This window comes from Apiospora kogelbergensis (assembly GCF_038363985.1).
Source record: "Apiospora kogelbergensis strain CBS 113332 chromosome Unknown utg000009l_segment0_segment0, whole genome shotgun sequence".
Taxonomy (NCBI): Eukaryota; Fungi; Ascomycota; class Sordariomycetes; order Amphisphaeriales; family Apiosporaceae; genus Apiospora; species Apiospora kogelbergensis.
Genome location: NW_027117426.1, coordinates 2,348,864 through 2,372,834, shown reverse-complemented (window position 1 = coordinate 2,372,834; position 23,971 = coordinate 2,348,864). Strand labels below are relative to the sequence as shown.

General features: G+C 50.0%; 4 protein-coding genes across 4 annotated transcripts; 2 read left to right on the top strand and 2 right to left on the bottom strand.

The window, feature by feature from the left end:
- Nucleotides 1-289: 289 nt before the first annotated feature.
- On the bottom strand, nt 290-9,867 carry PG998_013832 (uncharacterized protein; the record flags this gene model as incomplete). The annotated part of the gene is made up of 9 exons (XM_066880648.1): nt 290-961; nt 1,012-3,246; nt 3,309-4,628; nt 4,683-5,153; nt 5,345-5,475; nt 5,718-6,167; nt 6,327-8,629; nt 8,692-9,526; nt 9,582-9,867. The coding sequence occupies 9 exons, from the start codon at nt 9,865-9,867 to the stop codon at nt 290-292; spliced, it is 8,703 nt and encodes a 2,900-aa protein (XP_066724787.1).
- Nucleotides 9,868-11,035: 1,168 nt separating this feature from the next.
- On the bottom strand, nt 11,036-11,902 carry PG998_013831 (uncharacterized protein; the record flags this gene model as incomplete). The annotated part of the gene is made up of 1 exon (XM_066880647.1): nt 11,036-11,902. One exon carries the CDS (start codon nt 11,900-11,902, stop codon nt 11,036-11,038), a length of 867 nt encoding a protein of 288 aa, XP_066724786.1.
- A 5,623-nt stretch (nt 11,903-17,525) lies between these two features.
- Nucleotides 17,526-18,364, top strand: PG998_013830 (uncharacterized protein; the record flags this gene model as incomplete). Its single annotated transcript, XM_066880646.1, has 2 exons — nt 17,526-17,795; nt 17,870-18,364. The coding sequence occupies 2 exons, from the start codon at nt 17,526-17,528 to the stop codon at nt 18,362-18,364; spliced, it is 765 nt and encodes a 254-aa protein (XP_066724785.1).
- A 763-nt stretch (nt 18,365-19,127) lies between these two features.
- PG998_013829 (importin beta-4 subunit-like protein) lies at nt 19,128-22,612 on the top strand (the record flags this gene model as incomplete). The annotated part of the gene is made up of 3 exons (XM_066880645.1): nt 19,128-19,173; nt 19,237-21,535; nt 21,733-22,612. The coding sequence occupies 3 exons, from the start codon at nt 19,128-19,130 to the stop codon at nt 22,610-22,612; spliced, it is 3,225 nt and encodes a 1,074-aa protein (XP_066724784.1).
- Between the last annotated feature and the right edge of the window lie 1,359 nt (nt 22,613-23,971).

The window sequence follows — 23,971 nt, the reverse complement described above, 5'->3', positions numbered from 1 at the left end:
GAGATGCTGTGTAGGCAGGTAAAGGAAATCGAGTGTTCCAGACGGCTTACGAACGAACAAGTCACATTTAGCGTCGCAAAATACAGCAATATCTCTTTGTCTATGCAAGCTCAACCGCAATGGTCAAGTTTCTTATGTGATTTGCCCTCACTTTGTAATGTTTCCCTTGCTTTTATGCGAATTCCTAGCAAATTTGAATTTCCTCTCAGCTCTCTTCCTTTCACACTAACTCCCAGAACGATACGATCGTCCTAGATTGGTACATGTCACCAAGCTATTCCGCCCTTCGTTACGGCGACTTCTGGAAATCTGCCTCCGTCAATATCTCACCAGCTAACATGCGGCCAACGTGTGTTCTGCTGATGTCCTGGCGGTTTCGTCGTACATTCGCCATGACGTAGTGAAGAAATGCCGTGGGGCTTTCTGTAAACAAGCAACCCGGGAACTGGAGCCTGCCTACAAACCCATCCATGGCGACAGCTGCGTTTCCTTCGTTCGGGCTGATAGACAATCCCAGGTACGCGCACACCTTCCTGTACTCCTCGAAGCCTTCGAGGTAAGTCTGCCCGGCAAATAGATTCAAGTTCATGACAAGATCACGAGGTGCTTCCCAGCCATCTGGGAGCGGCGGGGTCACGTGCAACTTGAGATGCTGCAGGCTTGGTATCGCCAGGTTTGATCGCGGTAGGTACAAGTGGAGGAAGACATGCGTGCTTTTCTCGATCAGTGGCAACAGCTCGTTGGCTTCGAACGGACTCAGAATGACCATCATGGTACGTGCATGTGGCGGGTTATTGAATGTCAAGATCCACTGGACCGGTCGCTGGAACGCATCAGGGCTAGATGACTTATCTAACTTGACGGTCTTGGAGAAGTCGGTGGTCACGATTAGACTTTGGCCAAAACCGTCCAGGACATTCGGGGATACGCCGCTGCTGGCACAAAGGGACTGGAAAGCTCGCTGAAGATGTTCTCTTGTAGTTCGGGGGCTCGCAGTTCACCTTGAGTTACCATCCTCTCAACTCGAGATTGTATTTTGTGCTCCAGCGGCTGAACTGCACCAGGATTTTGCACATCGCGTTCTTCTTCAACTTCAGTGGCCAACTCTCGCTCCTGCTCTTCTTGGAGAGAGGTCGAAGCAAGATTCGTGATACCGAACTGTTCGCACTTGGCCCGAATTAATCCGATCTGGGTTGACCGTTCGGATGAACTAGAGCTTCGTAACTGGTCTAGCAGCACGTTGCCGGTTGCCTGGGTCGTAGGGCAGTATCTTTGCCTTAGACTCATTCCTTCGTCTTCAAAGTAGCCCCGAATAACTTCTTCGGTAACACCAGAAATATCATCGGCGGTGCTGCGTGCAATTTCTCTGTCCCAGATTGCCTCTTGTCGCTGATGTCGTAGACCCTGCTGGGCCCATAGCGGTACACTCTGTCGGGTGTCGGCCCAGGTCTCTAAGATCGACCGACAGAGGACATCGGATACCTGAATGGACGCGTTGGGGCAGGACCGGACCGCGTTCATCCTCTCTTGGATTTCCTTAGGCACGAGGAAGATAACAGACTGCCCCTTTCCGAGGTTTCTCAGCCTCATGCACGCCTGAACTAGCCTGTCCTTGGTCAACTTTGGACCCAATGTAGTTGCGGCGCGATAGTGATCGGGCAACTTCAAGTCAATCCCACGCGTGTGCGCTTCGTCGAGGAAAACAAAGCAGGCGTCTGTATTGGCAACAAACGAATATGTCAAGAATGGCTCAACGAAACCACTCCGGTCCATCACAAGCATCTCGTCGTCTCCATTCAGGAAAATGACGGCTTCCTTGTCCGCATTTGGTGTCATTTCAAGCCATTTCCGTGCAACCTCGTCGTTCTCCAAGTCAATTATCAATGCGCCCACATCGAGTATAACTTGTACGGGCAATTCGCTGCTTACAACGGCTTCGAGCAGCTCCTCGCTACTGAAATCTGGTTCAAGGACTTTCACCGTGTTCTCTTGGCGCAACAGGTTGGCGAGGACAGTCGCGTTGGTATGCATTTGGGAAGATAGGTCGATATGTGCGATATCTGTAGGCAAAACATACTTGGAGTCACAAGTACCGCTGAAGCCGGTAACTGCCTGGGGCCTTGGTTTTGCCAGATCCCATCCCGAAGCAGATAATTTGCGTGGGAACTCCTTGCACTCCTTTGGGAAGACTATTTTGCTTAGGTAGTAATCCACGACAGCTTTTGTGCGCCTCAAAGCAGGGAACACGTGGTTCAAGCACTGAGAACGGTCCTTGCGGTTGATACTAGAAAGCTGCTGGAAGGCTGGCTCCAGTGACGAGGAGCCGGCGACCCATTCACCATAGACGGTCGACGACTGGTCAGAGCGTTCAAGGTGCTCGAAGGTCGTGTCCATTTCGTCGGCTGATAGCCCACCGTAATAATATGACAAGCACGTCAATACTATCACGACATCCGGGTGGCTGAATTCCGAGCGTGGAGCGGGCGAGTCTTTGGCTCTATAATGAACAGCGAGCATTGTGGGAGGGGTCCGCGTGGCGAGTCCATAGTTTACTCGCCATCTTTTCTGCCCAAATGCGAATGACAGGATGCCATGTGCGAACAGGCCTCGCAGTAGAAGGAGGATGTTTTTTGTTATATCGTTGAGGAAACCATGGGTCGTGCCTTCCATACGCTTGATGATATCGTCATTGACACTGAGCTGAGTAATGCAAGAGAAGATACAGTCTCGAACCTCTTTGCTTTGATGCGACATTGGCAAGCAATGACATCCGTTATCGCGAATATGACGGGCTACCGTCTGCAACAGCACACGGCCAGAATCTTCTGAAAGGAATCGAAGTGGCGCGAATTGACCCGACTCTGCGGCTTGGAGCTGTATCCCATCGGGGTGTGACCTTTTAACATCTGACGCGAACCTAGCCACCAATGTGAGAACATGCTGAATGACAAGCCATCGGTCGGGACTCATCTCGATAGGTCGTTGGGTCCCAATAGTGTAGACCAATTCAAATTTGACGCTGAACTTTTCGTCGCTTTCATCAATTATGTCTCTGGAGAATTTGTCGAGGTATTTTTGCGTTTCCATCATTCGGTGGCCTGTAGTCATCACGTCGCCATCGTCCTGTTCTGTACCTTCAGGTTTGAGCGCGCCAACGTGTTCCAGGCCCATCAGCTTGAATGATAGCAGCTCTTCCGGTTGCACAAGAAGGACGCCACACTCCTTTTGGCACTTTTCGAGCTGACTCTGAAGATAGGTGGTTTGGAGCTCGTCCATCTTGGTGAACCGTGAGAAGGGCAAGAAAAGACCTGGCGATCTAGAAGACCGCCGAGCTTTGTGACGAGCATATGCTGCATCTGTTTAGATTGCGGCTTCGCCACAATGACCCTGACAAGCCTCTTTCCGTCGGCCAAGTATGCAGCGACGATTTGTACTATGACTGATGATTTGCCCTCGCCCATATTTAGCTGCATGACGCGGTTCCCATCTGACTGGCGCATTGATGTCGCAACTTCCTCTTGAACATCTCTGATTATTAGTCCGCTTTCGACCTCCATAAGGAGAGAATCGGGAAATCTCTCCAGTTCCCATGAATGGCCGACATTCTGGAGTTCCTTTATGAAGCCAAGCTTGTTTCTAATAAGACCCATCATTCGTTGTGCTCTTTGCAAATGGGTCAAGGCACGCGCATAGTTGGTAATGCAACATCGCCATGGGCCCGGCAGGTTCGGCCAATGGTTCTTGTTTAGCCGCTGTAAGAGAAACACAGGACTGATTCTTGGGAAGAAATGTTTTGAGTGTGGGATTAAGCGATTAGCTTGGCGTTCGAAGCTGTCGAAGATGATTGACTGAAAGTAGTCGACCTCTTGGGTACATCGTTGCAAATTGTGTCGCAGTCTTCTTGAGACCGTATCAGGGTCGAACGTCAGCTGTACGAGGGGTTCACCACCTCTTACGGCTTGGAAGCTTTCAAAGCTATTTTCAAGCTCTTCCACATATTGCAGTTCGTATAAGCCCTTCGCCATGGATCGCAGGGATTCAATCAACGGGCGGGAGGTCTGTAGGGCCCAATTGGTATGTCCATCCCCACTGTCCGGGCGTGTTGATCTTAATCGCAAGTCACTTTCTTGGAAAGGGGGCTGGCAACTGATTCTGGGTGCAGGCTCTGAGAATAAATCGGAGGCCATGACGTGTGCTGCTGGAGATGCCATAGACAGCAGGTGATAGGTAAAGCCACTTTCGATAACATGATGTGGACTTAATGGCGATCTAACGGCCGTATTCACGATAGAGTTGATGTAGCTGCGGAATTGCTTGTTCCGCACCCATGATCGAAATAACTTTCGAATTCCGCCCATGGCACCTTCAATGTTGATGTATAGGCCTATTCGATCTGATGTGGGCGCCATCGGTCGATCTGGAAATTGTGCGTGCAGCGGTGCCTCGAAAGCATGTTTCACGATTTCCAATTTTGCTTGCCACGCCGCTTTCCGGCGTTTGTTGAAGTTTCGTCTTGTTTCCGAATGATCCTGCTGCAATTGCCATTCCGGGGTCTGCTCGATTGCTATAGACTTGTTGCCAATGCACTCCAAGATCTTTCCCTGGTCGTATCCGTCCCCGTCACTTAGCTGGAAAGTATCGTGTTCCGGATGTACTTGATGACGAGCATCCGGGCAACAAACCAGCGTAAGTAGCAGCTGAATAATTGCAAAATCCGCCTCCGGCGCAAAAATAAGGCCACCAAAGAGAGTCATCAATTTGAACCTTGACTCTCTAGTATTGACCGTGGTCAGGTAACGGTGCAATCCACGCCAATTCAAGCCGATACTATGTTTTGGCGCATTCAGCCATTGTATATCGAATCCGCCGAACGGGATATCTGAGTGGCTAGGAGAATCCAAGACTTCGCCATTCAAAACGACGTAGATACTGCATAGAATGTCTGTTACATTCGGCAAGGGCTCAACAAGACATGCATCTTGAGATAACAACAACTTGGTGACGTGGCAAAGTCGCTGCTCGGGCTGTTCCGTTGAAGATCCTGCGATAATATCTCGATTCTGATAGGCGCAGTCCTGGGTATTCGTGAAGTACTCAGCACCGAAGCCATCGACTCTAAACACAGAGTTACGAATCAAAGCACGGCTCGCCAGCTGTGCGTTTGATTCTTGTGGTATGTGAAAGCTTTGAGCATGATGGAAGTAGCTTTCGCATAACGTTGCTTGTTGCAGGATGACCCTTACCACCTGCCGGAACTCGTCGTTCTGCGCCAACGGATGTAGAGTATTATCCCAAATAACTCTTTGCATCTCCATCAAGCCACCCCTGGATAAAAGTTGCGCACCGGACTGAGCTTAGCGATGCCAAGAAGTAATTCAGCTTCCATAGGATCCAGCCGCGGAAAGGACACCACTGCTGCAGACTTCAAGATCCGTAAGGCTTCTTCGGTGCCAGTACGACCAGTCAATGGATCAGCTAGACAATATGAGGTTGCCGCATGAAGATGACAGAGCAGCAATTTGCTTCGCAATGAGCCGTTGTCTACGAGTCGCCCAAGAAGGACATCTGCTTCGTAATAAAGGTACGTATGGCGCGCCATGCCCGGAGCGCAATCTTCTGTGACTTTAGACTCAGTTGGGTTCACGTTTGTGACAGGGTGAGAACCGTTTCCGCAAACGTGGGGGCCCCATAGGGTATGATGACTGCTTTCCTCCTACTTGGCTCGTCGTATTGCGGCCGCAATACAAGCTTGCTGTTCAATCCAATCAGCGATCCAACAGACTGGAAGCTGTCGATACACATCCCGGGATACTTTTTGCATCGTAGAGTTGAGGTCCCTGGCTCCAGGGTAAATGCCAAATCGTAACGGGGAAGGTCAACTTCCAGCTCAGATTTGGCTTTGTCAAGAAGGATCGTGACAAAATCTGGTTTCTCCAAAGTCTCCAAAACTCGGCCAATGCATTTTGCTGTGTTGCTTTTGCAGTCAATCAGGACCTTTTCATCCTTTACTAAGGTCGTCTGGGCCGATGTCGTATCTGCACGCCAGAGAGAACCCTCGGAGTACCAGGGGTGCTTCCAAGGCCTGAATTCCAGGACGCCAGTTTCAACGTTTATCCAATGACTGTAGGATATTATCATGGGTTCTGGGAAGTCGCCATGCAAAACTTCTGATGGAATGAAGTCCTATTTCGATCCACCATTGCACGCCCGAATGACCAATTGCTTGTTCTTCATAGCAAAATGAATAATCCAGCCTTCTTTTTCGCGTGTCGCAGTGAACTGCATATCGAATTCCTGAGAAGGCGATACTTTCAAGGATTGCTCACCAAACAGGTGTTTGAAAGTCGAGTCTTGACAATACTCGGGTGGGAGTCGCGAGACAGGCCGCCCTCCGATAAGGAGACCACCCTCAAGCAGGTCCAATGTAACCGAAGGATTCTCTTCGATATCAGACGAACAACAATTGGACGTCATAATATGCTGGTAACCAGCTCCACCCTCACTCCATGCCATGCCTGGAGTATATGCTGCCACAAAAGTCCCAATGGCTTTATCTAGGCAAACACGGTTTTGGTGTGCTTTTTTTACCAAGTGCGGCTGGAACAGATAACACTGTCTGCGCCATGATTGCATAGCAATGATAAGCAGGGGGGACTGTGAATTTGCATCTCCTAATTGGGTGGCGGCTCCGGGCACGTCTTTCCCATCTGCTTTGTCTTGGCTATTGATGTCAAGTGATTGACGATGATCATGAATCAAGATAGATATCTCGAGAAAACAAGTGACTGAATCACTCTCTCGGAAAATGGACTCCGATTCGTCGAGATCAGCTGAGAATGTACTGGAACAGACAAGTGACATGGCCAATACCCGACGGCTGAAGTCTTCAACCTCTCTTCCAGGAACAGATTCATCTGCCCTGTTAGAGAGAGACATCGCCCAGTTCCGTGCGGTGAATCGCAGCTCCGACAGAAGGGCTCTGCATGCATGTTGGATTTCTGAGTCGCGCGATGTGCACAAGAGCCTTGTGCAGATATGCGAGAGAACCAGCATGGTGACGTCGCACTCCCAACTACTGCGTACTCGTTGAAAAGTGGCCCGAAGATTCTCGAGTAGACTGAAGGCAAACGTTCGTTCGTTCAACAGTTTGTGTGAATCTCGAAGCTTGTTTGGGGGAACATCAGCGCAAGGAGGACCTGCCTCACTGATTGCTTGAAGAACGACAAGAGCTGTATCAATTTGATTGAAATCCACGGAAGGCATTGCCAGCTGAGCCAAGATATTTCGCCATTGGAGGCGATGGCCGGACCGAATGTGCCCAAATGCCTTAAAGCTTTCAAGGGTCATATAGGCAGGACAGACTGATTGTTGAGCAATAATTTCATTCGAAGTATGGCTGTATCCCCGTATCCAATTCGGTAGGGGGAATGTCGATAGATTGGCCAATGAGCAGCTTGGAGGAATTTTGAATTTCATGGCCTCCAGTCTCGCGCATGAACGGCCAGCGGAACGCAGTTGTTCATTGCCTTGGTCATAGTATGCGTACTGACAGCCATGCGGCGCGCACACAGAAGCTTCAGTTGCCTCGGAGACAGGCTGTTCATTGCCGTGTTCCGCGGTATATGGTTTCTTTACCGAAAGGATTTGAAGACGGTCAGTGACGTTCTGGTCATACCCGGCTAGCTCCGAATAATAATAGGTAGAATGAAGATTGTACACTGGATTGCGAGATGCCGAGTCATTGGATTCAATCTCATCAACAAGGAGTTTCAGGGTGCTGTTACGCCATGCAGTAATGGCATCGGGGACTTGAAGTTCGAAGACCACGGCTTTGGCTTCGCATTCGGTGCTGGGTAAAGGCCTCTCGTACACAGAAATCTTCATATTCGTCATTCGTTTCTCGAGGCAGCACTTGAGGCATCCTTCTATGCATATTTCTTCGATAGGAACATATTCCTGAGGATAATCTTCCTTGGCATGATCCTCGGTGGCTTGCTGTCTCTGGTGGGAAACGCTACTGTACTCGCGTTGCAGTTGGTTATACTCGGTTTTCATGTGTGCAAGCTCTGCAACTTTGGCGGTTTCCTTTAGATCAGCAGCTGCCACGATGTTCTGGTGGATTGACTGATGATGCGCAGAGTTTTGGTAGAATTGCACAGCAAAGGAGTTGGGGTTTCCGAACTCGCTGAATATATGTGGATGCCCAGGTTTAAATGAATGCCTTTTTTGAAGATACGATTCGACATCATATAATCGCTCCATCAAAGAAAGGGACGGGAGAACCAGCCTTTGCAGGAGGTTACAAGGGACGTCAATCGTGTACTCCGCAAGGAGAGGCACTTGGTGAGTGGCTGTTTTGTCACAAGCAACCCATAACTCCAAGATGGAGAGCCACATGACTGATAAGTTGAACGGGTTTTGCCTATACGCTTCTGAGGCGAGATAGTGGTACTTTCCCATCATCTCAGAAAGCTTTCCACACGTAGTCTTCTCATTTATTTTGGTCTCCAGCCATTCTGCGAGGCTCCTGTCGATCCACACTTCAAAATTAGCTAATGTAAGGAACACATAACCCTTTTCAGTGGCTATTCTGGGAGGCTCGATTCCTTCTGTCCTCAAGAATGCATAGCTGCCAGGAGATATTCGGAGGTCGGACGAAGTTGTTTGGGCTTTTGGATTTCTGACAAGTACCCTCTCAAGCTGGGTATCTCCAGAGCAGAATCTGTCGGGAACGATAATGTTTTGAGCTCCTCGAGCGGTAGATGGCGTTTGTCGGATTGCTGTATATCTTTCCACCGCTGTTCAAGGGATTGGATCGAGGCAGATTGAACGTTCGAACAATAGTCGAGCCAGCGGGGCTTAATGTTCTCAAAATAGGGCAACTGGGATAGCTTCTGACAACGACGATCGAGTTTTGCCAGCATGCAGTACATCAGTTGATCGGGAACACCCAACTGCTGCGCCCGAGCCACGCAGGATCCGATAAAAACGGCGATAAAGCCTTTGAACAGCGGGCTATTGTTGATTGCTCCGGAATTTCTGCACCATATCAACTGTAAGCTGACCCGGATCAGCAACCAGGTAGCAGAACGATGCCAGGGTAGTCCAGAATTGTGCCAAAGAACCTCTTCACGGCTGTGTTTTTCGATCTGAATCACCCTATTGTCGCTACCCAAGCCACGTAGAAAGCCATTGAGCATGGCGGAGAGACGCGGCTCGACTGTGTCGCGTTCTTCATGCCCTTCACCTTCACCTTTTTCCTGTGATTTGGGCCGGGAACTCGGATGAGTCGACTTGTCTAGCTTGAAAAGACATTGGGCAAATGCAGACGTGAACCCATTTGCCGCATACTGCGGATACTGCATGGCAATACAGGTCGAAGGGAACAATCTTCGAAGTCGCCCTTGACAGGCCATAACATCCTTATTTTTTGCCAGAAGTTCGAACTGCTCGAAATATATTGTCTGACCTCGCCTAGTGACAAGAAGGCCGAAATTCTGCGCAGTGAGCTGGAAAGATAGGGCACCTAGCCAAGTCAGTATTATGCGCGAATATATAGTTTTCATTCAATCGACATTTACCTTCGTCTGTCAGATTATCCAATGTGGAACAAACTTGTTGTACGTCTAGATTGCGCCCGGGTCGGCATTGAAGCATCGTCGAGACCATTCGAATAGCACGTTGAACGTCAGATAAGTGATGTCCCTCGACATCGTCTTTGAATCGTCGCAGTGCGTCGAGCACATGGTCGATTAAGGCACGGTTTTGGGCGACTGTGTAATCATCATTCTGTGGTAACTTCGGTGGCAAGAAGATGTGATCAACCTGGTACAGCAAGGCTGACAAGTCGTCAATGCCAAGCTCCATCTTTTTGACGATCACTTAATATTTCAATGGACATCGATGTTGATATACAAACCATTCCAACTTGGCTCAAATAAGTAATTGAGGTATTGGGTAGGCAGTTGCACCTGTGTTTGTTGAACAGCTGTTGGCTTGTGTGTTGAGGGTGCACAGCTTGGGTTCCTTCGGGTGTAGGCCAATCTGGATGAAGGCTAAGAATGAAAGAATTTGAAGGAATGATGTAGATGTGAGAGGTATCGGGAAAGAAGGAGATGGGGGAGAAAATATACATAACCAAGTGACACCAGGTTTGGACGCGAAGTTGGAAATCGAGGCCCTTCCTGGACACCTTTGCTTCACGCCCACACAATCAAAACCAACAACAACAATCTAAATGCGTGCCGCCGCAGCCCGGTTCTAAAATCCTCCCAGAAACCGACACTGGTTTCAATGCCGTTTGACCGATCTGGATTTTCTACTTTTACCAAGTTCCTCGCAGCAAGCTTACAGCGAGTAGGTATTGGCCAGTTTCAGTGTTTCTCAAGCCCATCCAGTTGATCACTAGCCGCCTACATGGTCTTCAAACCCTGAATCTGTCATGAGGCTGAGGGTTGATATAGGTGTTTGGGAATACCAGCATATTCTTATCCTATTCCAATTATATTAGTACAAGAACTTCAAAATAAAATTGTGAAGTATCAATTCAAGAAGCTACACTATGTATTTCTTCAAAGAGAGCCTGGCTTAGATACCTGAACCTCTGACACCGTACCCAAGGTTACCAAATTGAGAGTTGTGTGATCCGTTTGGGGGCCTTCACCTACTAGTACCGTAGATGTCGATGAACGTCAGACTCGGAGGACATTACGCCAACTGCACGATACGTCGTCCTGTGAGCTACGATGTACATGAATAGTACGATGGGCTACACAGAATGACTTTGTAATAGAGAAATATACATAACCATCACATTGGGATACGAACTGGAGCAAAAGGTGCCAACGATATCTTGAGGAAAGAAGGCAAGAACTCACCCGTCTGTCTTTTGATTTGATCATATAGATCTCATCTCATGGGCATGGGCATTGATTGTCTCCAAATACTCAACCCTACTTGAATTGGAGTTATGGCTGATTCGGAGGTTCAGATACCACAAACCGAGATACGATTCCAGCGTCGACATTGGCACCCGTCACTTCTGTCGCAAGTTCTTTGGTTTTCGCTTCTTGAACACCACTGCTGGTACTTCTACTCCTGCAGCCGATGTGTCTTCTGCTTTGACAGGAGCGGTATCAGTTGTGTTCTCTTCGGTCTTGGCAGGTGCTGATATTCCCTGGTCGGCATCAGGGGACTCCTCTTTAATAGGCGATTTTTCCTCCTCTTTCTTGGCTGCATTACCGCTTTTACTTTCTACTTGATCTTGCTTCACAGTCTCCGCCTGCTTCAGACTGGTGTTGAGCAAAGCATCCAGGTCGAGGTCTTCTTCTTCTGCGACTTTTGTATCACGTCCCCATTTCCTGGGCTTCTTGAACAGAGCTTGGAGAGCTTCTTCTTCCTCGTCTTCACCTTCTCGTTTCGGTCGCTTTCGGACCCCGGTGGCAACAGCCTCAACCTTGACGTTGCCATTCTCGTCTGTCTTGGGGGTATCGTCAATAACTTTCGTGTTGGTCACTGTCCATTCGCCCGCCATGGCCATGTTGCCTCTGAGCTCTGTGGGCACATCGATTCCCATATCCGCTAGCTGCTCCCATTGTTTTTGCCTTTGCGCTGTAGTGGCTTGCGCCGAAGCTGGCGGTGCCGATGTCGACGCGTTCGAGGAACTTGCGCCGGCGCTTGAGCTGCCCACTACGCCATTCAGTCTGTCGATCTCGCGCTTCGCACGGTCTTTCTCTTTCTCTTGGTTCTCGTGGCCGCGGTGAATGTCGCGTAGGAAGCGCTTGATGGCGCCTTGGTGCTTGCCCGTGGACTCGTGGTTTTGGCGCTCGAGCTTGGTGTCGCGAACATACACACTGCAATGCTTGCACCAATACTTCGGTGTTGACTTCCAGTATTCGGACATCTTTCGGTATCGGTGAGCCCCAGGCTTCTATAATCAGAGTGTGGACGATCGTGGAGGAAGATAAGGGTGTTTCCGGGGGTGAGGAATTAAATAATCGAAGGAATACTTGAGGCCGGTCCGTCCTCGTTGATTGAAGTTGCCTTGTGATAGTAATGGTGGGGCTCAACCTATTCGTGGCGCGTAACGCTTGTGGCGAGCCCAATTCCGCGTACCTACTGCTACACTTTTCTGCTCAAATGGTCACCTTCCATGCGCACACCCAAAGTCTTCACTCGTGGCAGATCCCATTTACGTAATTTTTATATCCGAGTGCCCAGCCATGTCACAAACTTCAGTCAGTGGCGCTACTACACATGCGACAAACCTGAAGCTGGCCTTTTGGATGCCACGGATAGCAGCATGCGGCTCTGCTGTCGGACACTGGTCAAAAGAACATCCCTTAGTGGTGCTCCGTCCCGCTTGGGACAGCGACTGCCACAGCAAGGAGATGTTATGGAACTGCGAGTAGAATAAGGGCGGCCTCACCCGGGTCCTTCGGCCCACCGTCACCGTCGTCAAGCCCGCTAAGCTACGGAACGGCATGCGGATCGGCCGACATACCACCGCCCTCTCTAGCTGGACAAAGATCCCCGATAAGAAATGGCAGCTCGGAATTGAGGCCCTAGGAGGATAACTATAAACGTTGCCGGCCACCGCGAGAGCCAAAGTAAAGCTCTTCGCCTAACCCAGTGGCTTTAGATTTGACACGTCTCTCCTACTCCTCAGCACACAGTTTTACCCCCCAAGACAATAATCACGTTTCCTGTGCATTTACAAAGTAGGTTACACAAGACTTTCTTACAAATATAGCCAGGCTATAAACTGTTTGCTCCTTTGTGCTGCGATAGTCGAGCTGGGTATTGATGAATTGGGCGGGCACCTTACACGTAGTCCATCACGACGTAGTCGTCAGGTTTGGGTTTTACCTCGCCGCCGCTTAGTCTTGGTGTCGATTTCTCTTTGACGAATTTACGAATAGTGTCGTAGTTCCTGCACATATGCATCCTCGACATGTCGGCGGCTATGCGTCCGTTTTGTCCGAGCCACAAAAAGGGGACGATCCACGCGTCCCTGGTCCACATCAATCTATACCGGAGATACTCAACGCAATGGTCTATGACAAATCGATTGATTAGCAGTGGTTGACTCGATTATATAAGGTACGTTTCCCAGTATTGGTAGAGGATCGTTAAGAAATATTAGGTAATCAAAAAGGAGAAGGAGAAGGTAAATTTATTTGACCCGAAAAAGGGTTGACAAAGTGACCCCAGAGGGAGTTAAACCCTCTTGCCTTTAAGAATAATATAGTGATACTACCGCTAGGCCATACCAACCCGGGCAGGGATAGGATACTTAATTCAAATACATAAAGACTTTCGGAAAGCACGTAATGTGCTGGTTTAACCTTCCAGAGGTCTTGGGCATGTATAAATTCAAAACGGTGACAGTATGAGCCATGTTGACCTACCGACGTAAAGACTTTTGGTACTTGGGAGTCGTACGTGAGAGTAACTCGGCTTCGAGCTCTGAGGTGAAATTGGAGTTGAAGTATGAGTATCGGCGAAGGAGATTCTGGTGGAGGGCAGACGTTAAACTCCTTAGTGTGCTAGGCGAACAATTATGTGCTCGCAGAGGGGAACTCACGAGACAGTGAAGCTGGTGAACCGCTTCTACAATGACCGGATAGCCGACCAGACCAACTTCCGGGTTGTCCCAGTAGGCATGCCTCTCGGGGTCAATATCGGATGCCACCACGTCCTCCTTGGACACCAGCATCACTCCCGCGTCTGATACCATTACATTAGCTCGCCGTGCCTTGGTCATCAAACTATGCCCGAAAATGTACCGAGTTGTGTCAACTCCCGCCACGCCTTTTCTGTTTCAGGCGAGCCACGCTTACGATAGATGCTTTTTTCTCTATCGTAAAACGGCGTGTTGATGCGGGAGGGCGTTGGCTCCAGGGGCAGATGGCGCAGAAATGGCGCTATACCCCCGGGCGGCTCCGCCACTTTCCTGGATGTTCTGGTAGTGAACCAGTATGTCCCCGCGATACTCACAATGTTTGTCAATATCAAAGACATAAAGAGTGGTAGTGCTAAGTGTGGGAGATTTGACTACGAGCGCGTCCGGTTGGGTAGTAGTGGCTGAACATCATCGACGCCATCGTCAGAGAGCAATCGACTACTTGCCGATTCGTCTTTCTCCGTGTAGCCAGACAGAGGCGCCATGGATAGAAATTAAAATATTTGGAACTTTTCTCTGTGGGGGACGGTTGTGATTGTGGTGACTTACACCAACTTGATATTTCTTTTCCGGAACGCTTACCATTGGCTTGGTGGTATGCTTCAAGGTAGCAGTACTACTTAGTTCGTGCCTGAACACGATATTTGCTCGTCTAGTGTTATGGCTCTGATTTTAATACTTTTTATCTTTCCAGTCATCGTTGGTCACAGGCACGCATACGTTAGCTATGGAACTTCTTTGCGATCCTTCTCTTTACTTCCCGAAGGAACCGACTTGACTAGTGCTTACATACATTAGGAAGGGTTCCGCCAAGCTTCTTAATATAAGCTCATGAAAGTTTGACTATGCGGTAGTAATTTGGTACTAGTTGTAATCGCACATTGGGGGACGCATACCCGCAGGGAACGTAGTAACGTAAAGTACCAATATGCCAGAAGGGGATTATCATTGCGTAACTATGATATGCCAATACTTGCTGTCCTCCATCTGGAGAACCGAATTAAGTCGAACGTTAGGCTGCATCACATCTAGAGACGTTTTGGATCCTTTGCAGATGCACAAGCGTGATGATGTGAGAATACTGCAGTCTGAAGATCGACGCTTGGTCTATCTAAACCGTAAGTACCGATCATAGGTTCGAAATATACGACTACGCACTACAAACAACCCTTGATATGGCGTATTTTAAAGTAAACAGGTTTATATGGACTAGCTAACTTCCTCAAGTCGGAAGTGAAACATAGCTTAGTATTCTTTCTCTCCTTTGACGACACATAGATGGCTCTTTACGGTGTGTTACGCCTGTCTCCTTGGCCGCCTTTCATACCACTACTGGGCTACCATATCGTCGTGTTACAGTGACCAAAACCCAGCTCCAGTTCAGTCTTCGAATCCCAGCCCTCGCACTCAACAGATAGCTGGTCCGCGCAATGCTGTGTTTTTTGTTTCTGAATTAGCGGCCTAGTACCTTTAAACAGCAAGTTATCCAAGCTCACCTTTGCATGGTGAGTGCTGAAGGTCTTGGTGTCAAGCCACTCCAATTTGTTTTCCGTTCCATATCACAGTTTGCGCCACTGAAACATGCAATGTTCGGCTGCAAAAGATGAGTATTGGTTTCCATTTGCGTTTGAGATTCCTCGCCTTTATAACAGAGACTTACAGTGCATTCTGACATGCCATTAGTCTATATTCGGTGAAACCAACGAGGGAAGAAAATAGCTTGTCTTTGGGTGAAGAAGACTGTGGTAGCAAACGCCGTGACAAGACCGCCCTTGAAAGGCCACAGTTTGGAGCGTAATGATAAATAATGCGTTACAGGCCAGGATGAAGGTTGCATCCCGGAGGGGATTTGCGAGTCGGCAACATCAAGACTCTCGTATTCCACGCCCAGAAAATGTGCTCGTTTATTCTGCCTTGCTTCTATCTTGAAATATCAAGGTTATACTACAACAAAGCACCGAGATGCTAGATGATAGACTTGGCCAGTTTTATATGTAAACATTTACTTTTATACAATTGTGTGGAATGGTAACTTCGGATCTCATACCTTCTGGCAGCCGAAACCATTGCCAGAAATATTGTCTAAGGAGCCGGAAGTCTCGGCCTTGGAAGCGGGGACCACTTCCATTGTTGGGCTTGTTGAGTGTGATGGAGCTGAAGGGGGCTAGATGATCATGTACTGGTATTTTGGGTTGTTGCTAAATTTGGAAATTGGTACATCATGAAAGCCACTTGATATAGGATGAGCATGTAATATGATAGTTCTTATCGGACACACATGCCAGAATCACACCCATGAATGTGACCGCCGCAGATGCGAAGAGGGTCGTATGATCTACTTGTCTTTTGAAAGGAAATGAAAGCGATAAGCAACGAGTGTGCTCGACCCGGTGTTAGGGGCATCCATCATGTATTCCAAGTAGAATTATTACCGTCAATACCACGTCCTTGCTAGCTTTTTAATATAAGTATCTTGTTCACCGCAGACCTTGACTTGCTGTATTGTCTGTGAAGCTGTGCGCGTTCGACCCCTCTAAAGATACTGAACAAGACCCTCCTCCGCTATACGACAAAATGAAATTAATGATTTCTATCTTGTTGGCGAGCATGGCCATGGCAGTCCCAGTACCTAAGTCTGCTGAGAGTATGCCTTCCCCGTTGTTGAAAATTACTATAATATGTTAACTAATTAGCTTAGGTATCTACACGATCCTGCCGGACGCTACCGAGGGTAAATCAGTCTACAAGCGTGCTGAGTGTCTGCATTCCCTCTCTGGCTTGGCAAGACATGAAAAACTGACATGCAGACCTAGACATTTACATCTTGCCACATCCCAGTGAGGGCGACACCGTCGAATAGCGGTGTCCGACACTCGACGATGTGTGTTGAGGTAGACAGCGCGTCTTTGCAAACTTTGGGATCTACACGGGCATTGATAAGGGCAGATATGCCGGATCGAGACTCTACACTACTGTTGTATATGTGTAAAGAACCCCCAGGTGTTCTTGCATGCAGTCGCTTCGTGCGTATTTGGAGTGCGAGTTAGCTGGCCAAATGCTGTCCGGACCCGAGCAAACAAAAGTCGACGGCTCTCTCGGTTATACAAACCTTTCTTAGTAAGGGGCATCATCACCAAAAGAATTTATCATGTCCAATAGCGCTCGTGCATCAGATGCCAACGCACACGCTTGACCGACACTTTGTCCACATGAACACCGCCTATATTGATCAGTTGTGGCCAAGGATCACATCATCTCCTGGTTTCCGATGCTCTCCTCGCAAGAAGGCGGTGTTTTTGTGCCTCTGCGGCCGTAAGTGTCGACTTCGGGAAGCCGATTCAGTAGTATTGGCTGGGTTGAGACGGAGACGCTGCCGCATGCCGGATCAAACGACTTGTTGAGCTACGCTTGGCGACGCGCACGCACGACGTCGGGTACGTCACAATCAAGCCCCTATGCGCTGCTTGGTTCCGTAGAGAGAGCGAGCAAGCCCACTAGGGCAGGAAATCACCTTGACTGCCCTTGCCTGCGTCACGTTGCACTGCTTTGCCGCGAGCATCGGACAGGGTGAGACAAGAGCCGCTTATCACGCTGGTTAGAACAATTGCCATTCGTGTCGAGGCTGGCGGCCTCTTACTGGTTCGGCAGTTTGCTAGTTCCCAATATTGTGTCAGTTTCGCCTATGCAGCTGTCCGCGGCATATGTTGTACGAGCCCGCTTATAGGGAAAATGACAATAAAGGAGACCCGACAGCCAGACAGATTGTAGACATCCGAACATATGGTCTTCGTATGTTGAACATCTCTTCTGTAGACTGACTTGACGATCTCCAGAGGCCATCATGAACGGCACAACCCCCACGCCAGCCCCTAAACCTCGCAATAGCACGAGGCTAGCGACTACCTCTGTTATTGGCAAGATTTGTCGCAATCTGAGGCGTAGATGGATACATCCACAGACCAGCTTCTACCTGCAAGCCTTTGTTGATGGCCTAGTCATTGTGGTTATTGGTATTGTGCTTTATGAAGCGGCCATGGCCATCCAGGTTGCAACAAGGATGGTATTTATTCCTCAGGTGTCATTCTTCCGCTTGCTGCTAGAGACCTCCTGGGTACGTATGCATATACAGTGCTTTGATACACATGTCCTCAAATAAAAGGCACCATACTTACACTGGTCGCATAGTTGGCTACAGCTTTTGCCGCGGCAACAGGTTTCTCGATCGGCAGCTTCTACGATGTGTTGAAACGCTGGAAGCTGGAGGAGGTGTCGGAGCCCGAGGTCAGCGACCCCGAACAAGCCACCGCATACCCAGCGTCGTGCCGCGCCCGCAAGTTCGTCACCTTGGGCCGGCTCAGGATGCCCTACTGGCTGTACATGACTTCAACCATGATACTCGCGTTGGGTCTGCCTGCCTTTGCTAGCATTGCCGTTCGCGAGATAAGGTCTTGCGGGGCTACAGCGTCGCATTCATCGAACAGCTCGACCGATCTCTATCATGCTTTTCAACCGTCCATGGTTTCATTTGTCGGAGCGGTCCTGTTCTGTCTGATTGACGTGGCAGCCATAGTGGCAAGGTTGGTCATCGTCATGAGATACCTCCCACGACTTGAGCCGACGACTCGAGGGAACGTTGAGGAGAAATGGGACACGGTCAACAACGCGGCAAGACTAGCTTGAAAAGGGCTGGGGTCGAACACGACACGGAGGAAGGGCGTCTTTCGGCAGACTGCTTTCGGGGGACAGCGAGCTTCACATTTCCCGTGCCTGGACATACTCGACGTACGCGTAGGGGACATATGGGTTTAGGCGGAGCTATTGTCCAAGTTGGGTGGGTGTAGCGCAGCGGTGGTTTACACGTAAACCATTTGGCAAAAGATCATTCACCACTGGTTGTCACATTTCACATAATTCACCACGGAGGGCTAGTTTGCTTTTTCCACATTGGTTTGAATAATAGCCGTGCTAGTCGTAATATACTGCTAAAAAGGTCTCTCTGCCTTCTGGGCTGCCGACTACCCCTCCAGGCTCCAGGGAAACCCAGGGAGAAAAAAGCAAAACGTCCAGCCCAAAGCCCAACGAACCCCTCATTCCAAGAGCTGGAAACAAAGCGAAGTGGGGGAGGCTCCGGCGCTAACCCTCGCAGTGCAATCTTATCTACAGCGCGACCCTGTGAAATTTTTATCAGCGCTCCGCACTAGAACCCCCCGGCCAAGGGATTTTTTTTCGGCTTTTTTTCTTGCCTTCTCTTCCACTTCCACTCTTGTCGTTGGTCAGGAGATTGGGCAGGCACCATTTAATATTTCTTGTGAGGCCCAGTCCCAAGCGAGTTTTTCGGTGGTGACTTTGCTTTCCCTTTTTCTACTTCCTCCCTTCCCTTCCTTTCTTTTCTTCTGTTTGTTCAGACTAGACTCGTGTGTTTTCATAGAGTCAAGTTGCAAAGATGGATCAACAGAAGCTTGTCGAGCTGCTGCAGGCCTGCCAGATTCGTAAGTAGCCCTGGATTTGTCTCTACCACTCCCGTCGCCAAGACTAACGCTTCTCTCGCTTAGCCGACACGGTCAAGGTCAAGGCAGCTACCGCCGAGCTGAAGAAGAACTTCTACCCTCACCCCGAGTCGCTTCTGGGCCTCCTCCACGTCCTTGTCTCTCACCCTGAAGACACGGTGCGACAGCTCTCGGCCGTCCAATCTCTGCGCCTGATCCCCAAGCACTGGGCCAAGATCGACGGTGCCCAGAAGACGAGCGTGCGCAATGAGCTAGTTCAGGCTGTTCTGCGCGAGCAGAACAGCAAGGTCCGCCATGCCGGCTCTCGCGTCATTGCCGCCATTGCTTGCATCGACTTTGAGGCCAAGGAGTGGGCCGATCTCCTTCCTGCCGTCCTGCAGTTGACCACCTCCGACAATGTTGCTCACCGTGAGGTTGGCTCTTACATCATCTTCAGCTTGCTCGAGGCTGATCCCACCTTCTTCTCCGACCACCTGCCTAAGATGTTTGAGTTGTTCGCCAAGACGATCCGGGACCCCGAGAGCCGTGATGTTCGCGTGAACACCATGATGTCCATTAGCTCAATTCTCCTCTTGATCCACGCCGACGAGGACGACGCCTCCGTCGCTACTATCCAGGAATTCATTCCTGCTATGGTTGATGTGCTCAAGGATTCGGTCGAGCACAAGGATGATGAGCGCACCCGCCAGGCCTTCGAAGTCTTCCAGTCTTTCCTGGGCTACGAGTCTGCCTTGATCTCCAAATACTTCAAGGACCTCGTCCATTTTATGCTTGAGCTGTCCGCCAACAAGGCTGCCGATGAGGATGTCCGTGTACAGGCCCTCGCCTTCCTTACTCAGTGTGTCCGCTACCGTCGCATGAAGATCCAGGGCATCCCCGATATGGGCTCCCTGCTCACCAAGACGGCCATGACCATCATGGGCGAACTTGAGGACGACGACGATGAGGATGACATGAACGCCGCCCGATCAGCTCTGGTCATGATTGACCAGCTGTCGACCGATCTTCCTCCCCGTCAAGTTGTTGTTCCTCTCCTGGATGACTTCCCCAAGTACGCCAGCTCCGAGAACCCTGGTCACCGCCGAGCTGCTATCCTTGCCCTTGGCACCGCTGCCGAGGGCGCGCCTGACTTTGTCGCTACTCAGCTCGAGGGTCTTATGCCTGCCATCATCCGTCTCCTCAACGACGCTAACAGATCTGTCCGCTACGATGCTCTCGTCAGTCTGATGCGCATGGGTGAGGACCTGGCCGAGACCATGAAGGCTCACCATGACGAAATTATGACCGCTTTGGTTAAGAACTTGGAGGCTGCTTCCGAGGATGAGAACGACGAGAGGAATGTTGAAATCATTCGATCCGTCCTCGGTTCGATTGACACCATGTCCGAGGGTCTTGGTGGAGAGGTCATGACCAAGTACGCCGAAGGTCTCATCGGCCGTGTTGGTCGCTTCCTAAACCACCAGGATGTCAAGATCAAGTCGGCTGCTGCTGGCGCTATCGGTGCTATTGCCCAGTCCATTGAGGGTGGTTTCAAGCCCTACCTCCAGGAGACCATGCAGGCAATGTCCCAGTACGTCACCCTGGAGGAAGGCGAGGATGAGTTGCAACTGCGAAGCTCTGTCTGCGATGCTATGGGCCGTATTGCCGTCGGTGTTGGCGCTGAAGACTTCAAGCCGTTTGTTATTCCCCTGCTGGGTGCCAGTGAGAAGGCTCTCACCATCGGCAACGCTCGCCTCAGAGAAACTACTTTCATTCTTTGGAGCCAGCTCGCCAGAGTCTACGAAGGTGATCTTGGTGACTCTCTCCAGGGCATCTTCAAGGGTCTCTTCGATAGCATAGAGCTTGATGAAGAGAGTCTCGATTTCGACGGTGATGATATTGAAGGCTTGATTGATGGCCAGATCATCTCCGAAGGTGGCAAGATCAAGGTTAAGTCGGCCGACGATGGCGATGATGACGAGGATGACATGGATGACGACGATGAAGATGACGATGATTGGGATGACCTCATTGGTGTCTCCGCCGCCGCTATGGAGAAGGAGGTCGCCATTGAGGTTCTCGGTGATGTCATTTCTCAGTCCAAGGAACGCAGCGCTCCTTACATCGAGAAGGCCGTCGAGATCATCACACCCCTGATTGAGCACACATATGAAGGCTGCCGTAAGGCTGCCGTCTCAACCCTCTGGCGAACATACGCTTGCGTGTGGCAAGTCATGGAGGAGCAGACCGGCCAGAAGTGGCAGCCTGGTCTGCCTCTGAAGTCTGCCCCTGCGGCTCAAATCGCCAAGCTTGGCGAGGTTGTCAGCGCTGGCACTCTGAGCATCTGGCAAGACGAGTCTGATCGGTAAGTGCGATGCTGTGATTTTAAAAGTTTCCCCTTTGCATGGCTCTAAATGATGAGTACCTTTACGTTACACCCAGCTCACTCTTACGCAAATTGCGGTTGATGAGAAAACGTTACATCTACTCCTGATTCCAAGCCTTCCCCCATATTATCTATCTTTCATTCTTTGTTTGTACAGAGTTGCTAACTTAATGAAGGGATGTCGTTACCGAGATCAACCGCAATGTTGCTGCTGTGCTCCGAACATGTGGACCGGCTATTCTCGCCCAGAAGGACATGATGGAGCAGACAATTACTGTCTTGGGCACCATCATCACGCGATCTCACCCATGCCAACAGGATCTCGGTGATGAGGAAGAGGAACAGAATGTTGAGGGCGGTTCCGAATGGGACTGGCTCGTTGTCGATACCGCTCTGGATGTCGTAATTGGTCTGGCAGCCGCTTTGGGCACTCAATTCGCCGAGGTCTGGAAGATCTTTGACAAGCCTATCATGAGACTCGTCAGCTCGCAAGAGTCTATTGAGCGCTCCACTGCCGTCGGTGTTATTGCCGAAGTGACCATGCACATGGGCAGCGGCGTGACTCCCTACACCTCGGCTCTGCTGCGCCCTCTGTTGCACCGCCTGTCGGATGAGGACAAGGAGGCCAAATCTAACGCCGCCTATGCCTTGGGCATGCTTGTCTACCAGTCTAGTGACAGCAACACATACCTGCCGGCCTATGGTGAGATCATGACCAAGCTGGAGCCTCTTCTGCAAATTAGCGAAAGCAGACTTCAAGACAACGCCACTGGCTGCATCTGCCGCATGATTCTGGCACACCCGGAGAATGTGCCGCTGAACGATGTTCTCCCCGTCGTCGTTAGCCTTCTGCCCCTTAAGGAGGATTACGAGGAGAACAAGCCTGTCTATGAATGCATTGCCAAGCTCTACGAAATGCAAAACCCCAAGATTCTGGAGCTGACGCCCCAGCTCATGCCTATCTTCGAGCAGGTCCTGAGCCCCCCTGAGGATCAGCTCACGCCCGAGGTTAGACAGGGAGTCCAGAACCTTGTACAGTTGATTCGCGGTGCTTAGATACCGTTGATGGAATATACGAAGGCAAAACCTGAGGCGTATGTGCGCATACGGCGATGACGGTACGATGACATGACCAAATATCTGGGATGAGAAATGATGTTGTGAACACATAGGAGGCAAGGGAAAAGGACTTTGGTCTCGGTAGTTCTCCCAAGGGAATGGGTGACAAGGCCCGAGGTGCACATAAAACTGGATGATTCCCCCCTACGTAGATAGACTGCGTTGCTTTGATTTATTTTGTTCAGATGCCCAATACAGCTCTACCACTGAAGAGCCATTTCGTGGCTTATTCGGTGTAACTGAACTTGTTTTCTTTCACTTGCCCTGAATGATGCGTGTAAATGTGATACCCGTCATGGCCGTAGAGATCATTCATTGACACGATAGATGGTATAAGCGGCTTGATCGAACTGGCCATGCTCTTCATTGCAAGTTTGATGCTGCACCAAGCGTTAGGCCTGTTGAGCCGTGACGGTTTCCAAACCTGGTAGTGTTTACGCCGCCAGTTTGAAGGGGCCAGTTTGCTTCTGCTTCTTTGCCCCTAGCATCAGCCATAGTCTGTTCAAATCCATGGGTACGCACAATAGAGTACTCCGTGTCAGATCCCAGGGGTCGTGAGTACGCTAATATGGCCATGAGGATGGGAGCTACTCCGAGAGGGATGTCTCCAACATATTGCATGGATGGTGATGCCAGACGGTTGCTGGGCTCTCTACCCAGCCACCAGCCACCAGCCCCCTCGCCCCTCGAGTTGTAACAAGTTTAGATGTGCAACTTGGCTTAACCCTGTTTTGTCTTCTTTTGGGGGGACTCGTTTGTTTGGGGGTTGCTTGGTAATTGGTGCGCACGAATGGCTTGTAAGCCGGCCGTATGGGAAGGATGCGTGCAACACGCCAGTATCCCTCCTCGAATCCACAAACGAGCATGGCTGGCATACAATGCGATATTCCCAGGAATAGGATTTCAGTAGGATGACTAGATGCACAAAACGCTGCATGCGGCCGCCATCTTTGGATGTTTAACTTTATATATTTAAGATTGAATTGACGTGATGCTGCGGTATCAGGGGATTGGCTACTTAGGCATACAGAGGGCCGGCATTTGATAGGCGCTTGAGCACCTACGTACATGAAGGGTAAAGTTGAGAAGAGGGATGCGAGACCACCATCGGTAGGATCCCCATGATAGAACCAGATTAGGCGAGACATGCAGTCGCAGAAGGGAAGAGAGGTACGAGGAGGGAGCTGTGTGAGCCAGAAGGTTGTTGATTGGCCGATGAATTGAGAAAAAGAGAGGTCTGTTGGCAGTTGGTTTTACCTTCGGGGCCACCATTCCAAGTTGCGACGATCGAAATCC